This window comes from Onychomys torridus, chromosome 3, assembly GCF_903995425.1.
Source record: "Onychomys torridus chromosome 3, mOncTor1.1, whole genome shotgun sequence".
NCBI lineage: Eukaryota > Metazoa > Chordata > Mammalia > Rodentia > Cricetidae > Onychomys > Onychomys torridus.
The window spans coordinates 125,730,765-125,756,319 of record NC_050445.1 but is presented as its reverse complement, the minus strand read 5'-3'; the positions used below and the strand labels follow the sequence as shown (position 1 = coordinate 125,756,319).

The 25,555-nt window shown below is 45.9% G+C and overlaps 1 protein-coding gene across 1 annotated transcript in view; it reads right to left on the bottom strand.

Annotated features, from left to right (window-relative positions):
* Nucleotides 1–379: 379 nt before the first annotated feature.
* Nucleotides 380–25,555, bottom strand: part of Dnah6 (dynein axonemal heavy chain 6) — a 199,313-nt gene continuing 174,137 nt past the window's right edge. Inside the window, exons 68-77 of the mRNA XM_036180253.1 lie at nt 23,738–23,876; nt 21,770–21,889; nt 20,454–20,575; nt 15,679–15,808; nt 12,874–13,001; nt 11,561–11,746; nt 10,985–11,057; nt 8,997–9,148; nt 7,780–8,002; nt 380–620 (exon numbers count right to left, since the gene is read on the bottom strand). Of these exons, the coding sequence (XP_036036146.1) occupies nt 517–620; nt 7,780–8,002; nt 8,997–9,148; nt 10,985–11,057; nt 11,561–11,746; nt 12,874–13,001; nt 15,679–15,808; nt 20,454–20,575; nt 21,770–21,889; nt 23,738–23,876 (1,377 nt within the window). The 3' untranslated portion in view covers nt 380–516. The remainder of the gene's footprint in view (nt 621–7,779; nt 8,003–8,996; nt 9,149–10,984; nt 11,058–11,560; nt 11,747–12,873; nt 13,002–15,678; nt 15,809–20,453; nt 20,576–21,769; nt 21,890–23,737; nt 23,877–25,555) is intronic.

The following is a 25,555-nucleotide window of genomic DNA, read 5'->3' as shown; positions in this document are numbered from 1 at the left end:
CACATTGCTAAGACTCCCCTGCCACTATTTTTGCACAATTAATTCAATTGCACAGTTCTCAGGGGTGAACTTTGTGGGTGACAAGGTCATGTCACAATGTCAAAAGATTGGACACATCTGATGGTTGTTATTGTTGTTGGGCCAGCCTTCTGCATGTTGGGCTTTTGAGAGCCTTAATTAAGTCTAGAAACAGAAGTATCTGGGGCCATGTGGCTAACATGGACTGTGGGCCTCTCATACAAGTGTGACAAGGCAGGGACCTCGTTCTTCCCAGGGCTCTGGGCAACACACTAAAGAGAAGCAGCTAGGCTTCCACATGGAGTCAGGGAGTGAGTTTAGTAGAGGGTGTGTGAACCCATCGCCTCCATATCACAGCTGGGGTTTCCAACAGAAATAACTCAAAACTACTTTATTTTAGGTCATGGGAGAAATAACAGCTACAGCAGCTACACTTAGGTCAGGTTAGAAGTCACTTTCTCCTCACCATGGAGGATCTCTGATCAGCATGGCCCCTGTTCACTCACTCAGCTGGCAGAGTAATGCAGAGCCCTTGGCGATCCAGTAATCACTGGGCCGATTGGAGGGCAAGAGGACAGTCACCACGAAGTTGGTTGAATGGCCTAATAAGGGATACAAGAGAGGTGGGGGTGGAATGGGTATGGGTGGGGTGGGGTGGGGGTGGGAGAGAAGAGCTGTTATTTAAAAAGCAACCTCTGGATTCAGAGAGAGAAGATACTGAGAGTGTTGGGACTCTAGCTGCAGACCCGACTGAACCTGAGGATGTTGGGCACAGGTCTCTGAAGGGTCCCAGTTTCATGCTATACAGGTTGAGATTTTAGAATCATGGTGCTTTAGGGACTGTCTGGCTTAGTCCTTATAACTTGATGAGTATGTTTCAGGTTGTCTGTAGTCCGAATCTAGGAGTATTGGGCTGGGATTGAGGCCTGACATTTCAGTAGGATTTAGGGGTATTTAATGGTAGGTAAGGTATCTATTCATGTGGTCATCCCTCCATCCCTCCACCCATCCTGCATCCCATCCTACACTGGAAGGGTCTTGGGATCCTGAAATGAATAAGCATAGTGACAGGCATTCTGTCTCTAGTCATTCAGTAGAAGAAGTCCTCTTAGTGTCCTTTCCATTGTGTGGCCGTCTGAGAGGTTATGGAGAAGACGCTATTGTCCTCAGTGGGAACTGCTGTCTTTTGGCGCTGCTTTCTCAGATGACATCAATCAGGTAAGGGTGTCGTACCCAGCAGAGGGCGCCTCTACCTTACTTTTATTGTCCTATTGAATACCAGGTTGTCCAGTGCGACGGCCCAAGTTCAATGGCAAGCCAATTTAGACAGTATTCCACTATATTTCCTGGTTTTATACAGTGGAGAAATTTGTCCAGGGTCCAAAGCACCCCCTAGTAAGCTCACATTCCCCTTTTCCATGCTTCTTTGGGTGCCAGCCCAATGAACACTTCCCCGCAGGCAGTCAGTGTCTCGAGCACATGAGGAGGCCTTCTCTAGGTCTGGAGAAGGACTCAGGACGTGACCAACCCCCTGCTACCACTGTCTGTTTAAGCAGAACCAAGTTGTCTGTTGGCCAGAAATGAACTGAGCTGCCATCCCAAAGCCTTCCTCTTCGCGTCTCACCACTGTTTTCTGAGAGGTTCACTGTACAGCAGACTCTGCTATGACTCAGAGTTAGACAATAACCATCTCCAAGGGGCAGATGATTGGGATAGATGTGTGTGGCTCATGTCACATATCCGCTTGGGCCGGAACCCTGGAGGGCTGATGTCAGAGGTCTTGTGCTCCTAACAAAACAGGATGGTTATGGCAAGCACACAGACGTTGCCTTGTGGACTGTGGTTAAAGAAAGCACAGGTGGGCTGCTCTGCAGAGGGAGGTAGGGAGACTAGAAGGTTAAGGGCAGTCGGATGTGCGTAATAAAGAATGTAGGAGGCTGGAGAAATGGCTCAATGGTGAAGAGTCTATGTATGAGCACCGTTGTCAGGCAGCCTACAGCCCCCTGGAACTCCAGCGCCGAGGGATCTGCTGCCCTCTTCTGGACCCTGTAGGTATGTGCACTCAGGTGTTCATTCTCTAACCTCCCCCCCCCCCCCCCAAGACAAATATCCATAATTAAAAATAAATCGCAGTCTGGGTGTGGTGGTTCGTGTCTGTCCCCAGCACTGGGCAGGCAGAGAAAGCTGGATCTCTAGGAATTGGAGGCCAGCCTGGTGGACATAGCATGTTCCGAGCTGCTAGAGTTACATAGTGAGATGCTGTCTCAAAATGAAAGAATGGACGAAGAAAGAAAAGGATGCAGGAGTAAAGGCTGTGTTCCCCAGAGGGTCAGGGTGCCTGAATGTAAATGGGCTTTAGAACTAGAGCCTGAACTCCAGGAAGCTGCTCTCTGCGGGAGGACCAGGGCCTGTGCAGGTCCTTAGCTGAACTAGCTCTGAGGTGGGCGGGGACCCCTTAGTGAAGAAACTCGTTTTACATCTGGGAATATATTTCCGGTCTCCACCACAGCAGGAACCTGCCTGCTTTCATCCTTCTTTATGATGCTGCAGCTCACAAGAGACTTGGACAGCCGTTCGTTCAGCCTAGTTTCAAGACAGCATTATTGTGTCGTTCTAAAACATACCGAGAAATTGTTGGAATGCGCTGATTGGTTAACTAGGTTCACTGTTCACTGTTCATGTTTGATCATATTCATTTTTTCCTCTGTGGGTAAATGGAAACATTCCTGTTGTATCCGTCTCATCCTATACACCTCCTCATGACTCCTAGATTACTTTGAAGCAGACACTAGGTGGCAATTTCTGCTGCACCTATTTTAGTGTGTGTCTTTAAGTCATGACTCCTAGACTCAGCCACTGTCATAGCTAAGATGTTAACTTCTAATGGCTGTTCAAAATTTTTAAGTGTACTTACACAGATAATACGTGCAAACCCCACCCCACACTGTTCCATGCAGTATATTGGTACTTGGCAGTTGGCTTGATTCAGATTTCAAATAAGGGCCACGCCTCACAGCAATAACGTGTGCCTTAAATCCCCTTTAATTATAAGTCCCCCCTCTGTGTCTTTGCCACCCATTACAATATATTTGTTGATACAACCGGGTCATTTGCCCCACTAGAGTTCCCAGAATCCGGACATCTCTCCTACCCACGTGAAGGAAGGTTTAGCCGTAGAGATGTGCTCACACTCAGATTCGACTGCTTCGGGAAGGTCATTTTACAGTGACCTGCACCTCCGTTAGGAAACATGTGCACACCTGATAGACTTTTTAGGAGATGAGCAGCCACTGGCAATTATTACAACCAGTTCATTAGGAGTTAAGCTTTTTAAAATTTGGAGATTAAGCCTCAAGTATCTATCAATGATCTAACTTGAAATTTTAATTTTTGTGTCTATGTGTATGCATCTGCATGTGCAGATGTGCCTATCGGCCAGAAGAGGGCGTCAAAGGCCCTGGAGCGAGAATTACAAGAGCCACCAGACGTGGGTTCTGGGAACCGAACTCCAGACCTCAGCAAGAGCGGCAATTGCCCCTTGCTACTGAGCCGTCTCTCCAGTGCTAACTTAACTCTCTTGTATGTATCATGAGGTAGGAATCTGAATCAAGTAGAACCAGTTTCTCCAGTACCATTTATGGACTGTTTCTCCATTCCTGACCAACCTTCAATGGCGCTGCTATCATTTCAGGTTCTACAGATCTCTGGCTCTCCATGGTGCTTCTGCTCCATTGGTTGAGCCCAGTGCTGGTGGGGCACTGTGTTAGAAACAGATCTTCTGTTTTTATTTTCTTCAAAGGAAGTGCTGCTATCCGTTGTTTTCATTTCACACAAGCATCAGACGAGTTAGTTAGTCTTTTAACAATTATATGAGACGGTCTTAAATTCAGAGATCACTTTGGGAGGGGATTGGACTCCTGATGACATTGAATCTTCCTACCTATGGACACGACTCAGCTCCGCCACTCATTCTGGTCTTGCCGTGGGGATCTTAGGAGCCACAGGCTGCCTTGTTCTCCTTGTGGGGTCTGCTCCTAATCTGACCAACTTGTGCTCAGTGGAACCAGACCTTCCCTTTTACTTTGGTTTCTATTTGTTTCTGAGGGAACACAGGGATTTCGTTAACTGTTTTTGTTTGTTTGTTTGTTTATTTGGAGATAGAGTATAACTGTGTAGCCCTGGCTGGCCTGGGACTCACTCTGTAGCTCAGGCTGGTCTTTAACTCATAGAGATCCACCTGCCCCTGCCTTCTGAATGCTGGGGTTAAAGGTGTGTGCTACCATGATGGCCGAATTCTGTTAAGTTCTTAACATTTTGTCAGTGTTGGGGATTGAACTCGGGGCCTCAAACATGCTGAACAAGTGCTCTCTACCAAGACTTTGTGGATTGTTATATAGTGGTTGTTGTTCTTACTAGCTATCATTTGTGGTAGACCCTTTTCTGTAGACTCTTTGGGTTTCCCATATGATCAAATATGTAGTCAAATAACAATTTTCTCTCTTCTTTTCAGATCCAAGTTCTCAGTTCATGTTTTTCCTGGTTTGGTTAAGGCTTTCTGGACAGTGCTGAGGCGCAGTAAGCAGCCAGGCTTGGTTACTTTAATCAGGGATGTTGGTTGCACCTCAGTTATTGGGTAGATACCACTGTTGTCTCCAGCTGGATGGGAGTTAGCACACAGAGACCACGATACTTCTGTTATGAGGTCAGCTTGGCTTTCTACACTGAGAAGCTTCCAGCAGTCTCCCAGAGGCCATACTGAGGTGCACAGTGACTGCTTCAAGTTTGTTCATTTCAAACCCGGGGCCAACATTGTGTTATGTCAGAACTCCTTTATTATTATGATTTACATGACAGTGTAGAAAGGATTTGGATATATGGTCCCTTGGTCCTGGCTGGTCTTAATTTTCAACTTGACATGGTCTAGAGACATCTGAGAGGAAAGTCTCCATTGAGGAATTGCCTGGATAAGATTGGCCTGTCAGCATGTCAGTGGGGATTCTCTTGATTATTAAACGATGTAAGAGGGCCCAACCCACCCTGGGCAGTGCTATCCCTAGGCTGATGTAAAAGGAAGCTAGCTAAACATGAGCCTGTGACCAAGCCAGCAAGCAGCATTCCTCCATGGTTCCTGCCTCCAGGTTCCCACCTTCAGTTCCTGCCCTGACTTCCCACAATGATGGACTGTGATCTGGAAGCATAAGTCAAATAAAGCCTTTCTTTCCCTGAGTTTCTTTTGGCCAGAGTGTTTGATTTAAGTAACACAAAAGAAACTAGCATGCTATCCCTAAAGTAAAGAGCTCATAAGTTTTGTGTTCAGTCTTGTCACCCAAAAATTCATATTCATATCCAAGGAGAAAGCAGTATCGGTGTTCAGATGCCCTAACAAGTTGACCTTTCTGGGTAACTGTGGTGGTTTTAATAGGTATGGCTCCCATAGACCCGTGTGTTTGAATGCCTGGCCCACAGGGAGTGGCACTATTAGGAGGTGTGGCCTTGTTGGGGGAAATGTGTCATTGTGGAGGTAGGCTTTGAGGTCTCATATGCTCAAGCATATGTGTGGGACACAGTTTACTTCCTGTTGTTTGCAGAACTCTCAGCTACCTCTCCAGCACCATGTCTGCCTGCATTGGCGCCATGCTTCCTGCCATGATGACAGTGGACTAAACCTCTGTACTGTAATGAATTGATTTCCTTTATGAGAGTTGCCATGGTCATGGTGTCTCTTCACAGCAATAGAAACTCAAATTAAGACAGAAACCATCATTAGTAAAAAGGATTTCCCCTGACCTGTCTAGTGATCGTCTCAGAATTTTTATCATGATTGCTGTTCTGTGCGTGGTATTCGCTATGTGCTGGACACTTCCCTGGACTCTCTGCAAGTATTCTTGTATCCCTTCCCATGTACCATTTTAAAAAACATCCCTCCTTTCCACTTGGTGAGATTTCTGAGTTCAAGGACACAGCATTTCTTTAGTGTTAGAGAACCACCAGCTGTTATAATTTGCAAATGCTCTCTCCCGCATTCTTACTTTCTCTTCAGTTGTCTCCTACATAAACACGGGGAATTACAGCTCTTTATAGAATGTCAGACCTTCTCACCACACTGCTGTGTTTTGAGGGGTTTGCTCAGCAGATTCTTTAGCAGTCTCTTTCTTTTTGAAAAAGCCATCGTTCTTTTAAAGAAATTAATTTATTTAGTGTGTGTGTGTGTGTGTGTGTGTGTGTGTGTGTGTGTGTTCCTACATGTAACACGGCACAGATGTTTGAGTCAGAGGACAACCTGTGGAATTCAGTTCTCTCCCTCTATCACGTGGGTCTTGGAGGACCAAACTCAGGTTGTCAGGCTTGGTGAAAAAGCCTTTACTCACTGAGGCATCTCACTGGTCCACTGGCTCCCATGTTATCTGTAGAGATGGTTTTCTTTCTCTCTGCATCCTTTTGAGGACTGTGTCTCAGGTCCATTCAGAGTGTTGTAACACAGCTTTCCACTCAGTTCATTGTAAAACCTCTTTTATGACAGGCCAGGTTTTATTTGGTGAGGGGTGCTTTTGGTGCCTACACAGCCCATCACTTTGGAACTGGAAGTCTCCGCCCATTAAACTCTGTTTTCTACTTCTTAGTTCTAACAGGAATGAACACTAGGGTTGACGTCCATGTATACCCAGTGTCATTACAAACACAGCTTCACCAGCCACAAATGTGTATTCTTTTATTTCTATTTACTTATACATATGTGTGTTTGCGTGGAGGTACATGCATATGAGTGTACATGTCTGAAGAGGCCAGAAGAGGGATTTGTATCCTCTGGAGCTGGAGTCACAGGCTAACATTAGTGCTAGGATGGGATTCCAGTCCTCTGCAAGAGCAGTGAGTGATCTTAACTGCTGAACCATCTCTCCAGTGCAGGTACTCCCATTTTAAATCTAGTTAATTGGACCAATAACTTTCTTAGTGTGTTACAGCCAGCATTTTTTTTTTGGGGGGGGCAGAGTTTACTTTTTTTTTTCCACTCCTGGGCACTGAACCCAGACACTTTTCATGCCAGGCAAATATTCCATAACTAAGCTTCATCCCCGTGTGTGTGTGTGTGTGTGTGTGTGTGTGTGTGTGTGTGTGTGTGTGAGAGAGAGAGAGAGAGAGAGAGAGAGAGAGAGAGAGAGAGAGAGAGTCTAATAGTCCAGGCTAGCCCCAGAAAGTTGCTAAATAGTCAAAGATGGTCTTGAACTTCTGATCTTCTTGTCTTGACCTACAGTGCTGGGATTAGAGGCACATACCCCCCTCTCCCCAGTTTTACACAGTGCTGAGGACTTCACATAGGAAGTTGTGTACGCTAGGAAAGCACTATACTGACTGAGTGACCAGCATTTGGCTTTTTTCTTTTCTTTTTGAGACAGAGTCTTACTACGTACCTCTGGCTAGTCTGGAACTCACTATATAGACCAGGCTGGCTTTGAACTCACAGAAGACCTGTCTCATTATACTGGGGTTAAAGGTATGTGCCACCATGCCCAGCAGTATTTGGGTTTTGATTGAGGTTTTTGTTTAAAACATATTTATTTTTACACACGTGGGTATTTGTTTGCTTGTTTGTCTGTGTAGTACATGTGTGCAGATCCTCTGAAACTGGAATTACAGATGCTTGTCAGCCCCCTTGTGGGTGCTCAGAATCCAACCTGGGTTCCCTGTAAGAGTCTCAGGTAGTGCTCTTACCTCCTAAGCCATCTCTCCAGCCCCATGTACAGATCTTAAGAACATCCTCACCTGTGGTTGAAAGCGTTCCTGCCCGGGCTCCTGTTTTGTAGAGTGGGGAGTGGTAGAGTGTTTGGATCGGCTCATAGTTTTGTTGTGGTTCAAAATGAACTACAGGCAGCATGGGGTTCATCTGTCCCGGCAACGCATCTTCTATGACCATCTCGTTATCATCCCACCGAGAAGCATCCATGAACATCCCATGAACAAGAACTCCATCTTCAGGAGAGGGCAACTGAAAGACAGAAGTTTAGGGGTGAGCAGAGGAGAAGGGATTCAGAGTTTGAGTCATTGCCTGTGCCCCACATCTTCAACAAGTACCTCTAAAAACAGGCGTTTCTATTCCTGCATTTTAGAGAGGGGTACCCTAAAGATCTGAGAGGTAGGTCACCCTGACCCTCAGTTTGGTACTGAATTTGATACTGTCTACACTGCACCAGGATGCAGAATTGGGGATGCTCCTGGGAAACCCAATTGTGGCTACTTTAGACTATCTGACATTATGAGTAATGACTTCTCTTTCCCTCTTGAGAAGCAGAGGGAGGGAGGGAGGTAAGGGCTGGATCTATTCTTCTCAGCAAGCCCCCCCCCCCCAGGATCTGCATGCCCTTCTAGAAGATAGATTATCTGTCTGCAATACTATTTGAAGAGGGTAAGACCATTAGGACTGCTCCTATAGCACAAACCTACTGTGCTTACAGTTAGAAGGGGTTGAAGACAGCATTTCAGTTCTGCCAGGAGGGGCCGAGTGGCTGCTGTAGACAAACTCGTCTATCATATTATAGTGGATTATTTGAGTTGGCTATATGACACGTGCTGCTTCATTCTTTGAATCCCGTCATCAGCCCCCAGTTTCTAGATGAGAACACCAAAGCTCAGGCACGCAAGCAATTGTTTCAGCACACATGGCTGGTGAAGGGCAGAGCCGGAATTCAAGCTCAAGTTTGTTTCCTTCTGAAACTGTTTTGAATGTCTTATTATACTGCCTCTGTAAGATGGAGGCCATTGCTGTCTGAATCTAAATGATGTAGCTTTATGCAGATAAATAGTTCTATAAATTGGACTACATTTGAGAAGTTCCCATCTAGTTGCTGCTGAGGAGCTGGCCTTAAGGTATGAGTACCACCCTCTTCTCCCACTCCTGCAAACAGGGGTGGTGGGGTGGCGGGGGGGGGCTGGCTGAACTCCCCATTGACAGATGCTTTTCCATGTAGTCAGGTGGGCAATACCTCCAGGTCCATGGGCAGTTCTTCTCCAAAATGAATGTCCTTGGCAGCTTCTACCACCGCGGCTTGATCTCGGTAGGAGGGAACCATGTTATACTTGAAACTCAGCTCATCTATAGGCAAGTTGTATTTTCGAGCATGGTTCTGAAGAGTTCCTGAAAATACAAGAAGGCAGGTCTTTTAAAGTACATTGCTGCTCCACACATCCTTAGTCCTCCCATTCACCCAGGCTGGGCTAGTGTCCGAGAGCTCCTCCTCCACAGAAACCCTCCCCGGGGCTCGTGGGATGACTAAGCAGGAGAAGGCACTTGCTGTCAAGCCTGATGAGTTTGGCCCCCAGGACCTACATTGTGGAAGGAGAGAGCCAACTCCAGCGGGTTGTCCCCTGACTTCCACATCTGTCTTGTGACTATGCATGCTTTCCCTCCCAATAAAGGAAGACATAAATGTAAGTAAAAAGAACTAAAAAAGAAACTCAAGCTATTAACATTCTACATGGAATTAGTTCATAGAGCATAGAAGCCTGGATCATGCTGGGGGCAGGGATGATTAAGGACCTAAGGGATGTATAAGTTTATGTCATGATTGAGAAGAGAGGAAAGGGGGCTGGAGAGATGGCTCAGTGGTTAAGAGCAGTTATTACTCTTGCAGAGACCTGAGTTCAGTTCCCAGGATCTACATCAGGCAACTCACAACCACCTATATACCTCCAGTGCTAGCAAAATCCAACTGCCTCTTCTGGCCTCCATAGGCATCTGCACACGCATGCACATACAAATACTTGCTACACACACACACACACACACACACACACACACACACACACACGCACGAACACACACACACACCCCTATAGAACAAACAAGCTAGGTATAGTGGCAGACACTTTAAAATCTAGCACACGGGAGGCAGAGGCAGGCAGTTTTCTGTAAATGCAAGGCTAACCTAGTCTACATAGTGAGTTCCAGGCTAGCCAGGGCTACACAATGAGACTCTGTCTCAAAAACCAACCAACCAACCAACCAACCAACCAACCAACCAACCAACCAACTAACCAAACAAACAAAAACAAAACAGAAAGCAAAAGCCCAAACCAAAAACACCAACAAACCCCAAACTATAAACAAATAAACAAACAAACAAAAACCAAAGGGTGGAAGAGACTAGGTTTCAAGGGTATTGCCCTGGCATGAGAGAGACAAACTAGTGAGAAAGTTTTAGGGCAAGTCTTCCTAATGTTAGGATTTTATCCAGTTTGCTTATTCGGGCTGTTTATCATGAATTAGGAATGAGACAAACGGAGGATCGGGTATCCAGAAGCCCCACAGTCTGGATCCCTCTGGGACTCTCCAGTCAAATCCACTAGGATTGATGAAGGGATATCAAGATTTTTTTTTTTTTCAGGCTAGGGATGTTGCTCAGTTGGAAATGTGTTGCCTAGAATGCACAAAGCTCTGGGTTCAATTCCTAGCACTGTCTAAAACGTGGGTAAGGTGGTCTATGCATGTAACCCCAGAATACCAGCGGTGGAGGTGGTAGGGTTAGAAACTCAAGGTCATCTTTGACTGTACGATGAAGTCAAGGCAGTCTGGGCTACAGGAAACACTGTCTTAAAATAGAAAGTATCTTTTAGAGAGAGGAGGCTGCCTAGACCTGAGGCATGTGCAGGGGGACAGCAGTCGAAGCCTCTGGAGGAGGGTGGGAAATGGGAGGGTTGTGTCACATGGAGAGTTGAACCAATAGCTATCTATTCATAGATTTAGCCTAAATCAAACCCATGGATAACCTGAGAAGGACAAGGATTAGTTTACCAGGGAGCATCTATTTTTCCCCACCCTTCTCCACCTCCATGATGGAGGAGGAGTAATCCTAGATTGTCCTATATCAGCAGGACCATCGGCAGCCACACTATTTCCCCAGCTCCTCGAAACCCTGTGCACATAACAAACCACAACCTTTCCTGCAAGAGTTTCCTAGGAAGGCCCCGGTACCTGTGAGAAATCCTTGAGGAAAGAAGAAGCCGGAAATCCAGAAGGACTTGGGCTGTCCTCTTTTGAGCCACAGCTAAGGGAGAGACGTGATTTCATGAGGCATTTCATTTCTAAGGTAGAACGAGCTATCTAAATCAGAGCTGTGTTGGGAGGGGAGGGTGGCATCTAAATGAATTCTGAGTTACCCCCTGCCCCTCGTATTACTGCTGGTCCATTCCCCTTCTCAACTACCAGCCTTGACTGCCAACCTGAACCCACAGGGGACAAGAGGCTGGGGCAGACAACGCACACCTGACTGGGTGGAGCCATGCCGTTTTTTTACACTCTACAATGGGGCCGGACACTGCAGCTAAAACCTCAAGAATGGCCTGGGGTTGAAAGCCAATATCTAGATAAGAGCCTAGGGAAAATGGCATTATTATCTACTTAAGACTTTCAAAGTGAAGCCATACTGGGAGGTTCTGTTTCTCCAGAATCAAATGATTCCTAACAGTTGTTGCTCAGAGCTCCCTCAGAGGTTTAGGGACAGCCATGCTGTCAGATCCATCAAAACCCGCACAAGTGAAACCCCCGTACATCCACGAATGCCGTCCTCAGAATGAGGTCTTTGACCCATGACCCCAGTGGCTTCAAAGATGGGTAGGCTGTGTTAGACCACAGAGAAGGAACCTGGTTGTTGAGGAAACTCTGATACACTTTTTCCATTTCTTCAGACATCACCACAAATCCAGCAATGGCTTTGTTGAGTGTTTCCAGAGAAATCTGAGAGCATAAAAAAAGATCAGGGCGCATTATAGGCATACTTATTGGGAGGGGGTGGTGACAAATGGCTTTCACAGTTTCTATGTGTGTGACTGAGCATGTGTGCGCACACGCATGTGGCAAAAGAACCTCAGCTATCCTTCCTCTGACATTGTCTTTACCTCCTTTTAATAAAAAGTAAATGTATGTTATTATTTTATGTGCTTGAGTATTTTGCCTGTGTATATGTATGTGCACCACATGTGTACTTGTTGAGGCTAGAAGAGGGCGTCTGATTCCCTGGGACTGATGTTACCGGTGGTTGTGAGCTGCCATGTGGGTGCTGGGAATTGAACCCAGGTCCCCTGGAAGAGCAAAAATTGCTAACTGCTGAGCTATCTCTTCAGCCTTACTTTTTTTTTCCTTTTTTGACAAGGTTCCTCACTGGCCTAGAACTTACCAAGTAGGCTAAACTGGCTGACCAATGATTCCCCAAGAACTTGCCTTTCTCTCTGCTTTCCAGAGAGGGGATTACAAATGCAGGCCACTGCCCAAGGCTTCTACTTTTTTCACATGGGTTCTGGGGCTTGAACTTTGGTCACTGTGCTTGTCCTGACTGAACTGTTTCCTCAGCCCCAACTCACTCTTAACTGAGTGCCGAGGTCCTGGAAAACTTCAAGTGAGTTGACAGTAATTCAAAGGATTTTTGATTTTATTTTATTTTCTATTTTATATGCATTGGTGCTTTTCCTGCATGTCTGTGTGAGAATGTTAGAGCCCCTGGAGGTGGAGTTATGGGCAATTGTGAGCTGCCATGTGGATGCTGGGAAGTGAATCCTGGTCCTCTGGAAGAACAGCCAGTGCTCTTGGCCACTGAGCCATCTCTCCGGCCCCCAACAGTAATTCTACAGATGTAAGGCAGATCAGTGAGGAGCCTGGGGGTCTGTAAGTCACATGTTCACACAGCCCCTGTTAGAATAAGGGAATGCAGACTCAATCACACACAGCCTGGGTCTGAGGAGGGATTCGTACAGCCAAAGAGAAGCCTAGAAATGATAGGATGCAGACTTCTGAGCACACTCATGGTCTTATATCGTTCTCCTCAGGGCTCAGTACCCAGTAGCAGTGATGGAGGGAAGCATTCATACATGTATTAACTTCAGCAGATTGTTGAACCGGTCCACTTCCTGGCCAAGGACGGTGGTCAGAGAGTCCAGGCGGCCTTGAGGGTCCTTGACAAAAAGGCTCTCGGAAGCTCCCTCCATATGCAGGGCTTCTGAAACACACACAGTTGGCTTCTCAGACCAGACATCCTTGATTTCCATCTTCACAACACCATTACTGTCAGGGGCTTCTCCTTTAAAATATTATTTATTATTGTTGTGTTTTCATACGACATGTGAGTGCAAGTGTGTATGCATGCCATGATGTGCCTGTAGGGGTCAAAGGGCAACTTAGAGCACTCAGTTCTCCCTTCCACCTTCCCGAGAGCACAAGTCCTCACACTTGCCAGGTGAGCACTTCAGCCACTGAGCCTTCTCAGGGGCCTGGCTTTTTGTTACATATATTTTCCCTTAAAGCTAATTTCTCTCATTATTTAAGCAAGAGCTTCAATTTGACATCATTTAAAAAATTTCTATGTCTTTGGTGATCCACCTGTGTTTACATAGAAGCAGTCACAAAATAATAAGGCTTAAATGAATGGAAATCAGGGGAAAATGTGTCCGTCTATCCGAGAGAGAGAGAGAGAGAGAGAGAGAGAGAGAGAGAGAGAGAGAGAGAGAGAGAGAGAGAGAGAGGGAAGGAGGGAGGGAGGGAGGGAGACAGAGAGAGACAGAGAGAGAGAGAGAGAGAGAGGGAGAGAGGGAGAGAGAGAGAGAGAAGCAGTATTTCACTTCTTGTCAAGACAGTATTCATCGTCTGGGCCACTCTGAACTTTGGCTTGGACAAGGGTAGGCAGAGCACAAGAGACACTGGACACTGACTGGGATAGTGTGGGAGGAAGCCATGCACTCAAGCAAAGAGCAGCCTGCTCCCTTTCTGGGTAGCCATGGGGGAGGGGCTGAGAGGAAGCCAGTGAGGCATAAGTCAATGTGCCTGTGGAATCTGCAGGTCTGAGTGAGGGGCTCCTGCGAGTCAGTCTCCACAGTGAGTGTGGAGGCGTGGCAGGGAGGCCTAAGAAAATACATCTGGGGTTGGGCAGATGGGTCAGTGGGTAAATGATGCCTGCTGCTAAACCTCCTGCTAACTTGAGTTCAATCCCCGAGTCAAACCTAGTTAAAAGGAGAGAACTGACCCCCCACAAGTCGTCCTCTGACTTCACCAAGATACTTTTGGCTTTGGCAGGATGAGAGGCAGAGCTCTGAATACCTTGGTGACAAATGCCACCCACCGAAGTGATGGCTTAGTTGACAAGCTACGATCCAGAGACCCGAGGGCCAGGGACCCAGTGTCGTGTGCCCCTCCTCCCTCGAATACATGTGTAAGTCTTGATCTTCCTTGTAGAACTGCACTGCTTTCAGGACAGGAAGGGGTGGGAGTGGGAGACAGACTGAGAGAGACTAGCATTTATCCCAAGTTCTGGAGCATCAAGAATGGAGTCAAACTGGAGGGAGAATGATAAGCCCTTTTTACCCCAGTCCTACAAAACAGAGGTCCAGATGAGCCACATGGGCTAGGGCGAAGGAAGGAACTGCGCTTTCCTTGAATGTCTGTGGCAAGTGTGAGCACATAAGGGGTTCTAAGATACACCATACGCAGACTGGATTCTGTCTGAAGCATTCACAATTTGGCTGCTGGAGGAACATCACTCAGCAGGGTGTGGGTCAGCCTGATCTCTCCAGGCCACAGAGCCACAGTTACAGTCTTACTATCCCCCTAGAGGGAGGTATTTCAAGCCCCTAAGTTCTGTGGAGCTGATCGGACCTCCTGTTCTCAGTCTCAACAGATGGCCTGCTTCTCATTTCACAGGAAAAGCATAAGCTCCATGAAGTGTGGAGAAACCTGCTTCCCATTTCAGAGTGCAAGTGTGAGCTTTATGAAGCATGGAGAGAGAATCTCAGTGCCAGTGGGGTTCTGGAGGAAGTCCGCTGTGTCCCCTTTCTACTCTCCTACATGTGTTTATGTAGAAGAAGCTGCTCCCTAAATTAACTGACAGTTTTCTTCAATGTTAACAGAACTCTCTGCCCAAGTGGACATTCTGTTTTTGGGGCCCGCCCTTTGTGTGGTGGGGAATGACAGGATTATTCTTGGGGCACATGGCTCAGAGCTCCTTTTCACCTGGAGACCTTTAGCGTATGGTCAGGACTCTGTCATGGTTCCTTTTCTCTACCTCCGTTTCCTTTCTCTTGTTATGACACCACTTCCAACCATGAACAGTTGATCTAGGGACGTAAATATATTATCAGTCTCAGGGAAGTGGGAGAGTAGCTCCCTTGTGATCATTCAGGAAGATTCCATAAATTACCAGCCAAGAAGATTAAAGGAACGTGGTCATTTCTCCTGAATGAAGAAAATACTGAAGTGGATTCTAATAAAGCTTTAAACAATGCTGGAAATGTTGTCCCCATCTGTGCTGTCCAAGACACAAGCATTTAAAATGCTTAGTGCAACCAAGGACTCAACGTCAAATTTTAAGGTTAGCAAGCTGCCACATGTGGCTAGTAGCTACTGTCTTGGACGCCACAGGTCCAGAGACTCTAGAATCAGAGCTCAGAGCAAAGCCTGGCTGAAGTTGTGTGGGCTGTAAGCCAGGTGGCTCCTCATGGTCCTTGCAGGTGGGCTGCTGGGGTGCAGTAGATCTTTAGACATAAATGGAGAACTCCACATGAGGCGAGCTCTCCAGGGAAAGAAAATCTTTGAAAAAAAAATTAAACCTCCACATCTGCTTACCATTTAGTTCTCTTTATTCCTAAAGCTCCCGTTACGGGTAGATGCCAGCAAGTGTTTATTACCTGGAACTCTGGTCTGGATTGAAGCAACGAGCTCCTGGACAATTTCATCATTGCTTTTCCCCTCGCCCCCCGAGGAAGATCTCGGCTGAACCTCAAGGATGGTGGTGATTAGGGTGTTGGTTTCTTTGTACTGCAGTGGTGGCAAGAGACAGAGCGGGGAAGGTGGAGTCAGGTGACGTTTATCACATGTGTCGTTTACATATAGGAGGCAGGCAAGTTCTCAAAAACAGAGGTATTAATTCCATTGTGGTTAGAGTACAATATGAGAGCTACTCTCTTAACCAAATTACATTCTTTTTACATTAAGAAAATTGTGTGTGCCTATGCACATGTATGCCATGGCATGTAAGTGGAGGTCAGAGGACAACTTGTAGGGGTCAGTTCTCTCCTTCCACCTGTGGGTGTTAGGGGTTGAACGCATGTCATTAGGCTTGGTGGCAGCTGCCTTTATCCACTGAGTCATCTCACCGGCTCTCAAATTTTGAGTGCACAGTACCATTGTTTACATACACAACGCTGTTCATGAGATCTCTAGACCTACTCATCCTTCCTGACCAAGACCTTATGGCCATTGATTAGAAAGGAAGGGAAAAGCTGCTTCCCCAGCAATAATTGTCTCCTTGACTTTGCCCAGCATAGACACAACCAGTGGTGTCAGCCTGCAATTCTAGCTTGGGCTCTCCAAGCTTAGCCAAGCATCTCAGCTCCTTCTGTCCTGGCCTCTGTGACAGAATGACACATGGTCTCCTGTGGAGCCCTGGACACAACATGGACTTGGGCATCCCTGAGTTTGGACTGGAAGCTCAGCAAATTTCCACTTTAGCTGGCTTGGCTCAACTGTGTCTTTATGGCATCTTTCTTTCTTTCTTCCCCCATGGGACAGAAAGACCTTTCCAGTAGGGTGACAGACCCAGCAGCTGTGTGGACACAAGCCTGCCTCTTCCACTCTGGTCCACTGGGTCCTTCAAAAGCAGATGAAACTCGCAGCAGCAATCAGCTCTTCGGAGTGAGCGTCAGGCTTGACTCAACAACCATCAGCCCTCATTGTCTGAGCAGAATCTGATAGGGGGTGGCAGCCGCAGCATCCACTTGGTTGTCATTTGGTCTTTCTTCATAGCCACACTAAGTCTGCTCTCAGAACAACTCACTTCTCGTCTTGGTTCAGACTCAGTTTTAGAAAGTGACCTTTTGGCAGGGCACTGGGGTGACAAAGCCAGGCTCAGACAGCAGAGGGGGCTGCTGACACACACACTCGGGACCTCAGATCTGCCCCTTCCTGTCCCCGTCTGTCCTTTACTCGGTTCTATTTATTTAAGTTTATTTAAATATAACTTGCGAAGTGTAGGAAGAATGTATAGCTTTTCTGTTCAGACCACATTCCTTAAAAGGGACCGAATTACCAAACCTAAGCAGAACATGCTGTCTCTTAATGACACTTTGATACAAAGATTTTCTCTGGCTAAAGGCAACTCGCAAACAGATGGAAGACCGATTTCAAATCTTCCTTCCTGAAAGCAGGAGGTAAAAGCTCTCACATGAAAGAAGGTCTTCTGCTGTCTGGGGGAAGGAAGCACTCTTCCACAGTGATCTGGTAGAAGAGAGACCTTGCTGTGGGAGGTGGTGCACGCCTTTAATCCCAGCACTCGGGAAGCAGAGGCAGGCGGATCTCAGCCTGGTCTACATAGTGAGTTCCAGGACAGCCAGGGCTATATAGAGACTGTCAAAACAAAAACAAAAACAAAAACAAAACAAAACAAAACAAAAAACCAACAAAAAACAAAACCAAAACCAGAAACTAAAACCAAACTACCAAACCAAACCAAAACCAAAACCTCCAATAGTCTTCCCCAGGGCAGAGCACACTTCTACCAAATGCTCAGCCCTAAACACACATATCTGTAACATTATACAGACTGGACAGATTGCATTTATGTATTTAGGAACACACACACACACACACACACACACACACACACACACACACACACACCAACAACAACAATTAAAAGAAGCCACAGATTTGAAAGAGATCAAGGGGATGGCACATAAGAGGCTTAAAGGGAAGGGAAAAAAAGAGGGAATATAATCTCAAAGAACAACAATAATAAAAAAAGATACAAAAATGCATATCTTGCTCTGACCACCCTGCATTTCTTTCTTTTTCTTTCTTTCTTTCGTTTTTTTTTTTGTTTGTTTGTTTTTTTGTTTTTTTCAAGATAAGGTTTCTCTGTAGCTTTGGAGCCTGTCCTGGATCTTGCTCTGTAGACCAGGCTGGCCTCGAACTCACAGAGATCCACTTGGCTGTGCCTCCCAAGTGCCGGGATTAAAGGTGAGTGCCACCGCCGGTGCAGCACCTCTCTGCGTTCTTAAGTCACTTCCCCCTGCTGCCTCCCAGCGTTTAACATGGTCCAAGTGGCCTAGGTCTGCACACTTCTTCAGAGAACTCCATTTCTCAGTGGTGTCACCATGCTTATGGAAAGTCTGTGAACTCTTATCCCTGGGAAGCTCTACCAGTAATGCCAGCTCAATTCCACGGCTCAGTCGGGACCTGGAGAGTGTGGACGTCTGTGGGGTCTTAAATGGGTGTAACCTTGTCTCTTCTGCACATGCCCAGCTGTTTACTTCTCCAGGATTCTTGGCTTTTCCCCTACGTGGTGGTTGGGGAGGGGGTGGGATCATCAGGGGAAAGACAGGTAACTGCAGATATGACATCCCAGCCACCGATTCCAGAGGACCTTTCCTGAAACTCAGCATTTGCATAGACCGCACAGGACGTCTGTGTACCTAGAGCGGCAGAGGGAGGGGTGGCGGCCTTCGCTTTAGCTTGGGCCACATGCCCACCTCCGGACATTATATTATGGGTAGGGGAGGCTTGCTAGCACATTTGTGCAGCATGCTCATGCATGTCTCTGGAGGCCAGTGGAGGGCACTGAGTCCCCTGGAGCTGGTTGTGAGCTGCCGTGTGGGTGAGGGAATCGAATCCAAGTCCCCTGGAAGAACAGCCAGTGCTCTTAGCTGCTGAGCCACCTCTCCAGCTTCCATCTTATCAGAATGCTATGGAAGGAAAAGGGGCAGTCGCTCAAAGGAAAGTAGCTGCAGTGTTAACCCAGAACTGTGCAAGAAGGAAAGCCCAAGAGACACATCTGGGGCTAAGTACACATCTGCTTTCCCAGTCCTCCGGAAACCAATGGCCAACACGAAAGTCTCCATTCCTGGTTTACAATGGCGCACGCGTGCGCGTGTGTGTGTGTGTGTGTGTGTGCGTGTGTGTGTGTGTGTGTGCGCGTGTGTGCGTGCGTGCGTGCGTGTGTGTGTGTGTGTGTGTGTGTGTGTGTGTGTGTGATATGGTGGGGGGGGGGGGTGGGGCAGTTTTATGCCTCCTGAAGCTGTCCTCTGGAGGAGGCTGGGCCAGCCCTGTCTTCCCTCCTCCCTCCACCATTTAGGACAAACGGCCAGAGGTCAGAGAGGAGTAAATAGGAGGTTTTTCTCCAAGTAGCTTCTCTCGAAAGCAGAGCAACAGAAGCCAGGACACGTCATTTTGCTGCCCCGCTGAACGAAGCGGTGTGTCATTATTGGCAAACATGAAATCAAGTGTCAGAACACTGACCTCCTGGTGTGCTCTCTGGAGGTCCCAGTGTTGTTAGAGGCCTTGATACCAAGGTTGACTTCACCTTCTTTCTTTTGATTTTTTGAGACAGGGTTTCTCTGAGTAACAGTCCTGGCTGTCCTGGACTTACTCTGTAGTCCATGCTGGCCTCTAACTCAGAGACCCACCTGCCTCTGCCAGTGCTGGGATTAAAGGAGTGTGCCACCACCGCTTGGCGACTTCCCCTTCTAACACACATACAGGCAAAACTTAAGATAGAAAAAAAAAGATGATCTCCCCGCCCTGACCTCTTCAAGAGAATCTAATCCTTGACCATTAGAGATGTCTGGAGTCCTCAGAGACACGTCTGTGTTCTTTACTGATGCCTGAGATGAGGCAGGGCCATGCGAGTTCCTCATGTTGTGATGACCCCCAACCATAAAATTATTTTCGTTGCTGCTTCGTCACTGTAGCTTTGTTACTGTTATGAACAGTAACATAAATATCTGTGTTTTCCAGTGGTCTTAGGTGACCCCAGAGGGGTCGTGACCCAGGTTAGAGCCACTGCTTTGGAGTCAGTGCTGTGCTCTGGCACCTTGACTACTTTGAGAGAGCAAGGTTCATTACCTTCCTTGGATATTTTCCCAGGATCTGAACCTAGGGGCTGAGAAGAGACACTTTGGGCACTTAGAACTGTACTGTTCTAATCTAACCATGTATATCCATAAGCTTCATGTAACAGGAGCCAAATGTGTTCAGTATGGTGGGAGAAGGGCAGGAAAAGGGAACACACACACACACACACACACACACACACACCACGTGTTAATCCAGAACTGTGTGTGTGTGTGTGTGTGTGTGTGTGTGTGTGTGTGTGTGTGTGTGTCTTAGGATTCTGTGAATGCTGTGTTTAGTTACATTAAATTTCCTTGAGGCCTTGCTAGAGATTAGCATCTTCATCTTTTTGGAGTATGGAGCCGGAAGGATTCTGGCCACCGTGGGAAGTGAGTCTCATTGAAGACTCTAAAGGCACCAGAATGAGTTGGAACCACTGTTGAAAGAAAGGCTAACCAGTCTCTAACTTCCTTGCTGATGGCATTGTAGCTCACAGAGCTGTGAGGGCAGGGTTAATGTCTTGAGTTTATATACACAATATAAACATGTTATTTTAAGCAGAAAGACGACACACCTGGAAAACTAGGTTGGCATTTTCATGCATTCCAAAAATTTCTGGATCATCTATCAAAGGTAGATCTTCAATGTAGTCCTTGAACTCTTGGAGAGTGTCAGCCAAAGGGGAAAAATAGATGCCTGTCGATACAAAGCATAGAAGATAAATGTGTATGAAATGGATCAGCACTGTCTGACCTGGTTCTTATTTTAATCAAAAATTATCTCTCTGTGTGTGTCTTCCTATGGGCCTGAACATGTAAGTCCATTTGCCCACGGAGACCAGAAGGAGGGTGTTGGGTTCCCTGAAGCTGGAGTTACAAATTGTGAGCCAGCCAACATGGGTGCTGCGAACAGAATTCATGTCCTCTCCAAGAACAGTTGTGTTCTTAACCTTCAGCCACTGTGCTAGCCCTATAGTTACACTAATTTTTCTTGAGGCCTTGAGCACCAGAGATTAGCATCATGATCTTTTCAGAGTATGGAGCCCAGAAGGGTTCTGGACACTGTTGGAAGGAAGTGAGTCTCATGAAGGATCCAAGTTTATGCTTATGTTAGAAACTGTCTTTGCATGGATTTGATAAGTAGATTCTAATTCGGCAAATCAAAGGCTACATTTGCAAAATGTTGAAATATAGCATCACTGCCCTTTCTCTAATGATGCTAAGACTTACAGTTGATTTGAAGCAGTGTCTAGGAGCCCAACAACAGGAGCTTTTATGAGCTTGCACTGTAGTAGTCAGATTCTTTCCTCTAAAGAACTGACACCCAAGGCCATTGACCTATTTACTGTCTGACCCCAAATGAGTTACCTCCAATTCATACACCTTCATTACTCAATATTTGGTAATGGAAGGATTCTCTAATTATATTAAAAATGCATTATTCCATATCTCTGAAAATGCATTTAGATATAATACAATCAAATTTAATACAAAGCAAATCCATAGTAGTTGCTATATAATATGCAGTATTGTGTTCTTGCTACCAAACCAGCTCTGACAGTGTCAAACGTGGGGATGGGACAAAGCTGTGAAGATGGACAGGGCACTGAAAGGCGCTGTCTGAGGCTTCCGGGGAAGGGACTTTTTTTTCTTTCCCATTTATTTTTTATTTTTTTCATTTTTCTTTATTAAGAAACTTTCTACTCACTCCACATACTATCCACAGATCCCCCCTCTTCCCTACTCCTATCCCCCAGTCCTCTTTCCCAAGCTACTCCGCATCCCCACACCCCCAAAATCGAGGTCTCCCATGGGGAGTCAGCAGAGCCCAGCACATGGAGCCTAGGCAGGTCCAAGCCGGGAAGGGGCTTTTTGCATAAAAGTCATTTACCTGATTCAGAGTATTTATAATTAGTGGTCAGTGTTTCAGGAGAGAAAAATCTTTTCAAGACAGTTCGAAGGCATCTCTGATCCCAGGTGTCAGTCACTCTCCCACCGTAGGTGATTTCACCTGAAAGGGAGCTTGCATTTTAAGATACACTACTATTTATTTTTTTACATTAATAAACAGACCCAAATTTTATTTGGTTTATTTATACGCATATTTAGTTGATATTGAAAGTAGTTGCTATATTTCTCTAATAAGCCAATTTTTAAAAAGCAGAAAAAACTAACATGTGTATGCTCTCCTAATTATTTTACTTTATTTTTTAAAGATTTTATTTATTTATTATGTACACAGAAGAGGGTGCCAGATCTCATTACAGGTGGTTGTGAGCCACCATGTAGTTGCTAGGAACTCAGGACCTCTGGAAGAGAAAGTCAGTGCTCTTAACCTCTGAGCCATCTCTCCAGCCCTACTTTTTTATAAAAAGTTATATGTGTACATATGTGATCCTGTATGAGTATAGATGCATTATGTGTGTGCAGGAGCCCAGAGAGGCCAGAAGAGAGCGTCAGATCACTTGGGACTGGTGTTAGAGGCAGTCATGAGCTCCCATGTCAGTGCTGGAACCTCTGCAAGATCAGTGAGTGCTCTTAACCACTGAGCCATCTCTTCAGTCCCACAATTTTATTTTTTTCAAATAATAGAAACTAAAGCTATTGGGCTCTACTGAAGGATTTCTTCCTTTTTCCTTTGTTTCAGAATGTTCTTGAGTGTTAACCCCTCACCCCCCCCCCACCCTGTAACTATTAGACTCTAAAATGTACTCACTTTCCATGAAACATTGTTTTTGTTGAGCTCACTAAGAAAACAGACCTCACACTTACAGAAAGATCATTGATCTGCACACACCTCATAAATTATTGCTATCAAGCCAGGAACAAAAGATGGATCCAAAGTGAAAGAGAGAGCTTGTCTGTCAGAGATCAAGTCAGGGGGAATTCAAATTTATGGTTGCACTGTCTGTCTCTCTCCAGAGACGCATCACCCAGCATGCTTCAGTGTTGCTCAAAAACATGAGTAGGCAGGAACCACATGGAATGACTTTTTAATGTTAATATAATGCCTTGGGGAAATTGTAGATCCATTGGCATAATTCACTCTTTAGTACTGTAGTGTTCCCAGAGGATTTCATGTATGATAGGACATTGTCAAGGTTGACGTAAGACTTTAACATACTGACTCATCTTAAATATTTGAAGTAGTACCTGGGGCAAAGGAGATGGCTGTCAGCAAAGTGTCTGCTGTACCAGCATGAGAAGCTGAGCCTGGATCCCTAGCATCGACACCAAAGCCTGGGGGTGAGGCCAGAGACAGGTGGGTCCTTGGAGTTCATTAGCCAGTCAGCCTAGTCAAATAATGAGCTCCAGGTTCAGCGAGAGACCCTGCCTCAAAAAGTGAGGTGGAAACCAACCAGTGGTCGCAGCCCCAAAGACAAATGGCTGTCCCTTTGCCTAGAGGGGGTGCGGGGGGGAGGAGGAGGTAGATATGTTTAAGATATATTGGATATGTATATGAAATTTCAAAGAGGGGAAAATTGGTTGAGTAGCACACTGAATGTTTACCTCTAGATTTTACATGTACAAACTGTACAACCACACACATGGGTAGTACATACAACACCAACACACACCGACACACACACACACACACACACACACACACACACACACACACACACACACACAATGACGTCTGGTATTATTGCTACTGGGGAGAAGTGTCTCCTCAATTATCTATGTGCAACTATTCTCATGACATGCTTGTTGCTATTGCAAATTCACAAAGGGGACATCAGTTGTCATTGCCAGTATTAAACATTGGAGGAGGACAGAGTCCTCACAGGGGCCAGGCAGGTGTAAATCAATAGCTTTGTTCCACAGCCAGATGCCCAGGCCCCGTGCACACACTGACCAGTAATGTAAATTAGCGCATCCCAGGGGATCTTCCCTTCATGACAGTAAAGGTTGAGGTTCAGTAAGGCACATTCTCTGTCACTGTCATTAAATTCGTAGCAGATATTCCAGCCTAGGGGGCCAAACTTCTTTCTCTCCTAGAATGGAAGATGAAAACATTCTGAGATATGACTGATGAGGTTAATTTGGTTAATGATGATGAAGTGAATTTTCAGGATTGAAAAGATAAAAGTTTTCATTAATGGTGGGCATCCCCATATGGCAACTGGTTAAAAACACTTGGTTCAGCTTCCCTCAGGCTTTTACCAAACAGGCCACAGACATCTTCATTCAATGTTCCCCAGGTTTCTAAAAGAAAATCTCTCATGGGAGGTTTGGCAGATCTATCAAAAGAAACTTTGTTCTGCAGGGTAAAATAAAATATTTCAAGTTAGGACTCCCCCCCCCCCCCACCTCACCTAGAGTTTGGCATAAAAATACACCATAATTATGAGAGAGAAAGGGAAATGGGAGGGGAGGGAGAGAGAAAATTCTTGTCCTGATTTTATTTCCATTGCTGTGATAAAGTATTCTGACAAAAACAACCTAAGGGAGAAAGGGTTTATCTTTACTTTAGATCCAGGCTACAGCCCATCACCGTGGGGAAGCCATGGCAGTGGGAACTCCAGGCTGCAGCCCATCACCGTGGGGAAGCCATGGCAACAGGACTTGAAGCAAGTGGCCCCATCTCACACCCAGGCAAGAGTGGAGAGAATGCTCTGCTTCCTTTACTCTTACACAACTCAAGGTCCAAGCCCGGGGCATGGTTGTAGCTGGAGATCTTCTCTCCAGGTGCCACCAAGCCCCTGAAGTCCTACAACTCACATATAAAATAATCACTCAGCTGCTTATATTACTTATAAACTGTATGGCCATGGCAAGCTTCTTGTTATCTACTTCTTCTTTCTTAAATTAACCCATTTCTATTAATCTATATTTTGCCATGTGGCTCGTGGCTTACCGGTACCTTACATCTTGCTTGTCATGGCGGCCGCTTGCAGGACTCTCCGCCTCTGCCTTCCACTTCCCAGAATTATCCTCTCTCTTGTCCCGCCTATACTTCCTACCTGGCTACTGGCCAATCAGTGTTTTATTTATTAACCAATCATAGGAACGCATTTGGCATACAGACCATCCCACAGCACTTTGTCTTTTCTGGGCAAGCGGGACACAAGGAAAATGACCACTGTACTCTGCCAAGACAGGGTAAGATGGTCTTTCAGAATTCCTGCTTCTGAAAAAGGTCTGTCAGATACTCTAGGCCTGTAGCCAATTTGAATGCACCAACGATGCTGAGAAACATTAGGGGATTGTCCAGGCTGCCAGCTGTCTCTGTCTACTCTTGGGAGTAGACTCCCAAAAGTTGCTTGTGTCCTTCTCCCATTTCTCAGGTATTATTATATTCCTTCTCAGGTCTTTGATGAGGTTGAAGACTAACAATTATAATTACAAATATATATATATATATATATATATATATATATATATATTCTTAGATAGAATATATTAAGTATTAGACTCAGGTTCTTTAGGATAGGACACCTTTTGGAATGATCTTTGTAACATGCCACCTACCCACGCTCTAGACTTCCCTGGATTTTACTATGTGTTTCTTGCTTGATATTGTTTGCATTGATTATAGTTCCATCTTATCTAGGTCATTATCCCTCATTATTCATGGACAATATTTGATAACCATTTCTTTGTATATAGTTTTGTATTAGGTTAGACCCTTCTTATTTAGACAAAAGGGGGAGATGTAGTGGGTAGCCATTCC